The 9,947-nt window shown below is 35.9% G+C and overlaps 1 protein-coding gene across 1 annotated transcript in view; it reads right to left on the bottom strand.

Annotated features, from left to right (window-relative positions):
- Positions 1-796: 796 nt before the first annotated feature.
- The window catches only part of skia (v-ski avian sarcoma viral oncogene homolog a), a 138,959-nt gene continuing 129,808 nt past the window's right edge, over positions 797-9,947 (bottom strand). The window contains exons 5-7 of the mRNA XM_056463852.1: positions 8,885-9,213; positions 6,667-6,897; positions 797-4,567 (exon numbers count right to left, since the gene is read on the bottom strand). Of these exons, the coding sequence (XP_056319827.1) occupies positions 4,370-4,567; positions 6,667-6,897; positions 8,885-9,213 (758 nt within the window). The 3' untranslated portion in view covers positions 797-4,369. The remainder of the gene's footprint in view (positions 4,568-6,666; positions 6,898-8,884; positions 9,214-9,947) is intronic.

The following is a 9,947-nucleotide window of genomic DNA, read 5'->3' as shown; positions in this document are numbered from 1 at the left end:
TCATGTGCAGTTAATAAAACATCCTTTAGTTAAATTGAGATCATTTTCAATCATTTATAATTATGTTAATATGCAAAATATCCAAATAGCAAAAATATAAATATTTACAACTACTCTGCTTCTCTGAATATAAATACCTTATATTGTCGTAAACTCATTTCTAAATAGTTTTTAAATTAAAATATGCAGTTGATAAATGATAAATGTTCTTTAGATGGAAAATATAATTAATCTGCTAAATACATATTACTCTGCTTCTCTGAACTGACTTATAGCTGTTTATGCTATTTATTTTATGCTCAGTATTTAAAGCAAGTATATTATAAGTAACTGTAATTAAATGACCTAAAAATGAAGAGTAATTTCTTGCTTTACTTTTTCAGCAGATTTGATCACAATAACTAGTTATTTTGTAACTAATTACACCCAACGCTGTATATGACAATGTTTCATTTTGAGAAAATGAATTTTCCGTTATGCACTTATACCTGTGCCTTCTGAATTATTAATCAGCACGCTTCACTGATCTGATTGCCTCATGTGATTTGCCATATTACCGTCAATGACTAAAGCACTACTTTTGATCTCATTCTAAGACATACGTTTTTTTCCTACAAGCTGAACAGATTTTCTTTGCAGGATCAAAACATTGCGAGCAGAAAGAATGTTTATTCGGAATTGAATAATAAAACGAAAGTGTGTCTAGAGACACTTCTTAGCGTAGTGTAGCAGCTATTTCAAAGATGTAAAGAAATGCAGTTCCACAGAGACTAGCAATAACAAACACAACAAAAGATTTCTGGACAAAACTTTATTTTGGATTATGGGTCTATACACTGTACATCCTGACACTGCAGTATATAAGCCGAACTACTTTCAACTCTAATCTCATAGAGCTCTCTATCTTACATTATAGTCCATGTGTGGGGAGAAGGGAGGTCTAAGGGGGAGAAATTGGCCAGATCCAAGTTGTATAAGCGGCATCAGTAGAAGAAGAAAGCATACATTAATCTCTTACATAAAAATAATTTCAAGAGTTGCAAAGTTTATAGTATATTGTTATAGCAGCAGTGAAGGGCTAAGATATATCGGCATAGGAGAATAAAGAAGAGATTAAAACAAGAATCTGAATGTCTGATTCAACCAGAACTGATGTCTTTGATATTTAGTTGAAGGTAAAACATTGAAAACCTGAAAAATGAAACGTTTCTACTGAACATTGCAGAAAAAGGACTGAATATGTTTGCGCTGGGAATACAACCTTTGAAGTAAAACATTTTCTGTTTGCTTTAAAAAAACACAATGTAAAAGATAACAACTATGATGTAAGTTTTCTCATTCTGAAAAAAAAAAAGAAACACAATATACATTTATGATACAATTCTTGTAAAATGAACAAAAAAACAGCTATATACATTGGTGAATTTGTACTTTCAGCGTTAAACTGGCTAATCCTGATCATCATTCATCAGTGATGTTGTTATTGCTGTGTTTTAGCTTTTTTAGTTAGCAAAAAATGGCTCTTTTAGGGAAAAAAATCCACATTTTTAGTATTACATTGGGAGCAAAGGAGCCTCTGTGATCAATTTCTCCCTTTTTTAAATAGAAAACCATGAACAAAGTGATCTGCACATATCAATTTGCTTGTAAAAACAATTACAAAACAACCTCATCTGAAAGTATTTTTTTTATGAATGATTTTTTTGGTCTGTAAAAATGCACAGCCTCTCGCTACTTTTAAGACACCGAGCTTCATCTAGACCCCATCTTCGCCGTAGCCTGCAATGTATCGATTCAAAGGCTCTTTTTATATCTATAGCAAAAAGTAACCTCTTAAATATATTTTTTTATTCTTAAAAACAGAGAAAGAAAAGAGTTTATTTATTCCAACATACATTTAAAAAGCTATCTTAGTATAAGATTTTTAATTCTTCTTTACCAGTGGCAATTGGTGCATTAAATTCTGCTATGCATTTTTCTTTTTATTTAACTATTCATAAACTTTCAAAGGAAAAAATATCAAAGGAATACTGACAAACTGGCATTAAAACCTATCAAATAAGCTGCGGCTTGCTCCTAAGCAGTGATAGTCAAGTTCTGGCAAAATGGGGTGAGCCTAAAAGTGCAAAAAGCACTAAAGCTCCCCAAATGACAGTGCAAATGGGACGTCCTGTTCTCTTCATCTGACCGGACGGTCAGCATAGGAACAGGCTCAATAATTGTTCCACTTCTAGAAACCCCAATGGACCTAAAACAGGCACTTGCGGGTCTCCAGCATTGCATATGCACATAAGGTTTGTTTTTAGCCCAAGAGTAATGCCGTTAATGTTGCGTTCAAGAGCTGGAATTTATTGTTAAGTGGGTTCTGTTTTTCCTTTGTAGTTAAAAACAACGCTTTATATTGCATAACACAATAAAAAAACCGACATATACAGTTTTAATGCCCAATAATGAATATATGAATGGCAGACTTTATCTTTTCTTTAAAATTCCATGCATATGAAAGAAATTACATAAGCTTGCTATTGAGAGGAGGAACATACGCAATAAAATATTCACACAATCTTGAAAAAACATCCAACAACAACAAAAAGAGCCAAAATGTAACATACATTCTGATTGCATTGTACCCAATGTATATAAATCACTTAAAAATATATGTATTTACCAAAATCTCTCCCAGCTAAGTGTGTGACCGTCTTTCATTCATTCTTTCATCCTCATCATCTTGTTCACAGCTGAGAGGAGCACCTGCATTAACATTTAGACTCCCTTTTACCAAGTGTTTCTCAACCACGTTCCTGAATTACCACCAGCTCTGCACATTTTCTATGTCTCCTCAAACAAACACACCTGATTCAGATCATCAGCTCATTAGGAGTTGTAATGAGTGTGACAAACAAAGGAGACATGTATTGTTGGTGGTCCTCCAGGAACGTGGTTGAGAAACACTGCTTTTACCGATTCATGTGTCCTATTTATCGCCGACGGTTTTAAATTTGATTCGAAACCGTTTGAAGCCTGTAGGACAGTAACAATAACACTTTCGCAACAATTATAATCATATATCGATAGCTATGATAAATGAATTCATTAATAATGTCAGATTGAGGGAACGGCTTTGCGCACCGTTCAGCAAGCAAGCATGTAGAACTTTTTTATTTTTAAATCTTGCGTTTTATTTACAATAGTTCGTCTTAAACACATGATTACATTGCATTTATTAGAACTGCATATAATTAACAAAAGGTTTATTTCAATTTTATACTTAGAAATACTAAAAAAACGCTCTGAGATAAATGTGTGGGAGAGTGTGGGAGCGTAATGCATGAGACAGTATTTTGTAATAATGACAAAGTGCGATTCATTATTTTGTAAAGTAAAAAAACAAAACAAAGCGAAAGAAACATTTTCATATTTACATTATAATTTACTTAAAAACAACAATTTGTGGTTCTTGATCACATGACACCTCCTGCCCTAGAAGCTGTTTTTTATGCTTTTAGTTTATTCCTCAAAATGGCCGACTATCGTTGTCAACACCTCAGCCCTCACGTGTGTGACGAGAAGAAAACCCTCACTGAGAGCAAGGGCCACAAAACTCCTCGCCGATTGGTTCTGACCCCCAATCACACGACAGCTTGTTTGCCATTAAAAGAAAGTGCTCATGGCTTGATCATAGCACTTACTTGAACTCAAATCTCGCTTCCTTTCAGTAGGGCTGAACTTCACCTCTAGCTCTCCTCCAACGCTCTCCTGACCATCTTTAACAAAGTTAAAGATGCAAGTGTGTAACCATTTGTCTCCATGGCTTCTTTTAACCAGCGTGACATGTACATACATATAAAAGAGGGGTAAATTTGAGGCTCTTATAAGTTTTTTTTTTTAATCTCATACACACTAAGTCTCTTAAATAGCTTATTTTGAAGTGATTTTTCCTCAAAATGGATGAAGACGATGATGATGGCGAGTCCTTGTCTCTTCAAAAACGATGATGAGTGGTCAGCATGCTAAGATCTCCTTAAAAACTGACGTAAAATTTGCCGTCACCAATTTTGTTTATAGAAAAGTCTTTATTTGAAAATGTATTCAGTTTCAGGCACAGTTAGCTTTTGTGCTGTTGTCTTCTTTCTTTCTGATGGATTTTTGCATTTTTGTTTTCCTCTTTTATTTTAAAACATCTGGCGAGGTGCATTTCAGTGCTCTCGTTGTCTAACTTCCCTCAAAAAAATGTTCGGCTTTTGCGCTGGCTGAGAGGCGGGTGGGCGGGGCTCACCCACATGCTAGTTTGTCATGATTGGGTGGTCGGTGCTGTCAATCAGGGCGGTGTTGATGTGGATTGAGGCGGAGTCAAGAGACAGAGTGAGGATCAGTTGTTGGAGTCTTTGGCGGGTGGGTGTGCCACGTCTGTGCCATTCTTGCTGGGGCTTTTGGGCCACAGCTGTTCCTGTAGCTCCTTGACCACTCTCTCCAGGTGCTCCCGCGCCTCCCGCTCCTGGATCAGATCGGCTCTCAGCTGCTCTCGGTCTGCCTCGGCGTGCTGCAACTTTACTTGCAGGTCTTCAATCTGAAAGTACAACACATAAAGATGAATAAAATGGGCAATAAAGTGTGCAGTGTGATAAAATGCACTTTTTGTCAGCTAAATATGAACATTTGGTCATTGTTTACTCACTCCTAATCCTTCCTTAAAAGGTAGAAAGAAGATATTTTAAAGAATGTTGGAGACTAGACATTACACTTTGACTTTCTATAATAGGACAAAATTACTATGGTTCTCAGTTGGTACAACCAAAGTCCCTTTAAAGCAAGTAATTTCACTCTGCGGCCATCTCAGGCAATATGCTCAGGCATTCTGTCTGAATGGGGAAACATTAAATTCTCATAATAAATTTCATATAAGGAATCCCCATTAAAATTAAGCAACAACTGTCACTTTAGTTTCATTTCTAATGCCCCATTCACACGGGGGCATCAGCGTCAATGCTACCCATTTACTTTGAATGGGTGACATCAGGCATTGCCAAACTGCATTGTGGATTCGTCGGCGCCGCTTTAGTAGTCTAGTGCCAACGGACGCGCCAGCCAATCAGATCGCTTTATGCAAATACACCAGCTCAGACAGTAGTCGATTGTGGACTAATTTCATTGGCTGATGCTGCAATGACGATCGCGTCAGCCCCAACTTCAGACACGCTCTCTTGTCAAGCATTGACGCTGAAGCCCCATGTGAATCGGGCGTAAATGTTCAAATCACTGAAAACCTGTAGAAATTTATGTCTGCTCTGAGCCCCTCCCCTAGAGAATAATCAGTCTATAGCGATCAATGATTGGCTCCTGTATTAGAAGGCGGGGTTTCATTTGCCATATTGACCGTTACACTTTTCCTCATTCAAAACTATACGAGTGACAGGTCTTGTGTATTCTATAGTCTTTTGGTATAAAATAATGGTGGACAACAACATCAGAGTGAAAATGGTTTATTTTGATTTTGTCAGTGGATTCTTGTCAATTTTCTTATTTTTTTTATTTGCTTTTAATTTCAGTTCCAGTTATTTTAGTATTTTTAACCAAATGTTGAACTTAAATGAGTTACATTGATCTTTAATAGTTTGGATGATTAATGTAATTTTATTTTTGCTGTTTTTTTTTTGTTTTGTTTTTTTTACATATGTAGACATTGCTTTAATGCCATCATCTTAAATTTAATAATTGCTGTTCAGTTCAGTTTAATTTTAATTGTATTTTTTCAACTTTCTTGTATATTAAAGTAAAACAATACATGTTAATATGGTTAAAAAACAACTAATTTTACATATTAGATTTTACATATCCTATTGTAACATTTCCACAGTTGATTGGTGACATTAAGAACTGCCAGCATATTTTGTATTACAGCATTTCTAAAATGTTGTTTAAATATGCAAATATTACATTATTTTTAACTAATTGTGCACAAATTTGCAGACATCCGAGCATTAAATAGTCATGTTCAATTTTTTTTGGTTTAATTTTTGTGACATATTAGAGTCAAATGTTTTTAGAGAGGGGATTTAAGGAAACCTGTTTTTTTTTTAAAAAATACTGCAAACAGCCAGGAAAAAAAATCTGAGTTGTTTTTTATTGTTTTACTTTAATATAGTTGAGACAGCAAAAAGTGTGGGGAGGAGGATCAGCTAAACAACCTTGATTCATTTTAAATCGCATCGATATAGCTAGATGCTTCTAGTGACGGACCCTAGCTACCTTTTTGAAAGGCAGCATGTCTGTAGCTAAACACATACATACAAACACACAACCACTGGCAGCCAAACATCTCAGTGCCGTCTCGCTCTTGTTTAGTCTGAAACACACATCCCTGACAGGAAGTGAGTCGGTTTCCTTCTGAGAAATGAAGCGTATCTGATCAGACAAGCGGAGCCACACCCAGTCTGAGAGTTCATCTGACAGTGTGTGTGTGTGGGTGGAGGTCATGCGGCATCAGTCGTAGCAAACTTCTGATTGCTCTTCATAAACCCACACTTGTTTATCCCAAACCACTTCCAGCACAGGGACAGTCACCCGGGAAGAATCTGCGCTCAAAGGTCTTTGAACCCGCAATCTTTGGTTTACTAGGCCAGCTCTTAAAAGGCTTATCTTGGAAACAGTATATGTGGTTATTCTGACCTGCGCAGAGTATTTGGCCCTCAGGCGTCCGGCCTCGCAGCCCTTGTCACACACCCGCAGCTGTCTGGCCTGCTCCAGCTCTCTCTTCAGCCGCATACGGGACTCGTTGGCCTCTCTCATCTTCCTCTCGCTTTCAACACGCAAGCGCTCGATCTCCTTGCGCAGGTTCCTCTTCGCCTCTGTCGCCTCACGGAGCTTCTCCTTCTTTGCAACACGGAGGAACTCCAGCTCCTGTGAAAGACAGGGGAATAACTCGTGATTATTCACTCTATTAAGGAGAGTCACTGCAGGCAAAAGCACAGTTTTTCTAAACTACACCAAGCCATAAATCTTCACTTCAGCAGTAGTTGCATACATCAAACTTCACAGTTTTATTAATAGCTGTATTCTGAAGGTTTGTACTCCAGGGTTTGTTCATAACGCATTTGCCTGATTATATTATATAAAAGTAATTAGACTGATAGAAAATGTGGCATTTGGAGAATACATCAAACTTCAGAGTTTTATTAATAGCTGTATTCTTTGTTTTAAAGCTAGGAATAAAATACTTCCGAAATGTATACAAAATTGTGTTGAAGAAAGACAAGGGGGATATATTCTGAGAGAAGAACAACATTTTAGGAGGTTGAAAACAAGGACAATTTTAAAAATGTGTGTGTGTCTGTATGTGGTGTGAAATTATGGAACAGATTCTCAAACAATGTCTGGATATTAACCAATTTCAAAAGTTGTATAAATATATATTATTAAAGGGATATAATGATGAATAGAGGTGATTTAAAAAGAATAAAATGAGAACGGTATGATGAAATGTATTTTTTGTGTTATAAAATGTAAATGTACAATTGGAATTAAACATTTATTATGACAAAGATGCCAAAATGATAAAATATGTCTCATGTAGAGCTCATATGTCTCGTGTAAAAGGAAGAGATAAGTGAAAGAAGAAACAAATTTCTTCAATTACTTCAATTTGTTTCTTCTTTCACTTATTTACATTTACATTTAGTCTGCTAAATGACTAAATGTAAATGTAAATAAGTGAAAGAAGAAACAAATTGAAGTAATAGACGAATGATGTGTGTGGTAATGGGGTGGGGAAAATGTGCTTGTGCTTCGTCCCAGTCCCGACCATGTTGAAATGTATTTTGTTTAAAGAAATGTTTTGTGTATGATTTTTGTGTTCGAAATAAATAAATAATAATTAAAATAATAATAATAATAAAATATTATATATATAAACAACATTTTATTCTAGAAATAATTCAGACTTTTTTCCCTGGTTGTCCACAGTATTTTTAATCATGGAGTGATAACATTTGACTCTAATATGTGACGAAAATTAAACAATATGATCAAATGTCTGTCTGATGAAGAGCTAGTTACACGCTTTGTGTGAGCCTTTTGAATTTAATAAATTCCTATTTTGGTTTTGGAGCTTTGGTGTCGCCGCATTTTTTATTTTTTTATTTTTTCTACAAAAATTAAACAATAAATTTGTATGTATTTGTAATGTTCTGATGTGTGCAAATTAGTGCATTTGTAAATTAATATTTAATAAAAACGTATGTAATACTTGCATATTTAAACAACATTTTAGAAATCTTGTAATACAAAATATGTTTGCAGTTCTTAATATAACTGATCAACTGTGGAAATGCTACAATATATGTAATTTTTTTTTACCATATTAACATGTATAGTTTTGCTTTAATGGACATGTATTAGACTTATTTAAGAAACATGAGTAAATCCAAAAGTAAATCATTATTATATTCCGCATTCTATACAGAAAAGTTTTCATTATGCACTGGGGGAATGACACTTTTTACAAGATGCCATGTTTTAACAGTACATAAACACTAAGCTGTTCTGAATTTCTCAAGAATAGCACTGCACAGCTGAATAGAAGTGGCACCCTTTTCAGTTTCATTTACTGTGGCTGATCATGTGAACAATATATGAGTGAAAAAGAAAGTTTGACTTTGCACTTGTGCTACAACCATTTAGTGCTGTGGATTTCCGTTGTAATAAAGTTTACTAGTTATATGGTATGTGCTAGTAAAAACCTAGTATAGAACCTCCAATGCGCAGTTAACTTACATAAATTGTTGCGTTCAATTCATTGGTACAATTTTCATAATAACAGATTTTTAAATGATTTTCTTAAAAATGTTTCCCTTTTATTTTGTTTTTATACAGGTCTCTGCATGTGTACCTGCTGGAGGCTTCGCTTGGCCTGTAATGCGGATCCGAGCTTTTCCTCCTGCTTTACTCGCATCTTCACAATCTCATGCAGAAACTTCTCCTTGGATTCTTTTGAGTCCAGGCCATTGTCTAGCGCCTGTCTCAGCGTCTCCAGCTCTGACTCCAGGTTAGTCATGGCATGTCCCTCTCCTCCAGACAGCAGGGGGCCCTCTGGGGGTCCGGCGGCGGGTGTCACAACTGCTGGTAAAGTGGCCACGGGGCCGGAGGGAGAGCTCAAGTCCTTAGCTGAGCTTGAGGAGGGAAACGACGGGGAGGACAGTGAGGAAAGCGAAGACGTTACTGAAAAATAGAACAGAAGAGCGATTATGAGTGGCCAATCAGACTACAACTTTCAACCGAAGTTGTAAATAAACTTAAAGGGACAGTACACTACATGAATTTGTCATTTACTCACTCTTTACTTGTTTCAAACCTTCAAACAAGAAAGAAGATATTCGGAAGAAAGCTGGAAACCTGTAACCTCCATAGAAGCTGTTTTTCCTACTATGAAAGTCAACTGTTTTTAAGCTTTCTTTAAAATATTTTCTCTCATAAATGTTTGGAACCATTAGCAGGTTGGTAAATAGTGAGTGCGTTTTCATTTTGGGGGTGATCTGTCCTCTTTAAGGCACGTAATATGTCATAAAGCATTTCAAAATGAACATTGTTTCCATCCAATGTGTTAATAATATTAAAAATAATAATTTCTGCAAGTGGGAAAAGCAACCCTATGCCTTTTTCCCCCTTCACTGCAGATCCGTTTCACCTCAGAGCAGCAGACGACACACAGAGTAACAAACTTTGTCATGTTATCTTGCATTTGGAGTGGAGGACCAGATGTTTGTCAAAATAATAAGACATTTATAGGAGGTAATTGTACAAGGTATTTAGCTTGGTTCACTGTTTAGTCTACTTATCTAATCACATGTTCTGCTGAGGCAAAAATCACATGATTTTTTAATGTGCATCAATGAATTTGTGTGAAGTTTATGCACTGGATTAAAATGTGTCCCATTCATTTGAGTTTTTTATGG

The sequence above is a fragment of the Danio aesculapii genome, chromosome 8 (genome assembly GCF_903798145.1).
Source record: "Danio aesculapii chromosome 8, fDanAes4.1, whole genome shotgun sequence".
Lineage (NCBI taxonomy): Eukaryota > Metazoa > Chordata > Actinopteri > Cypriniformes > Danionidae > Danio > Danio aesculapii.
Note: the sequence above shows the minus strand (reverse complement) of the source record. Positions and strands in the feature narration are given on the sequence as shown.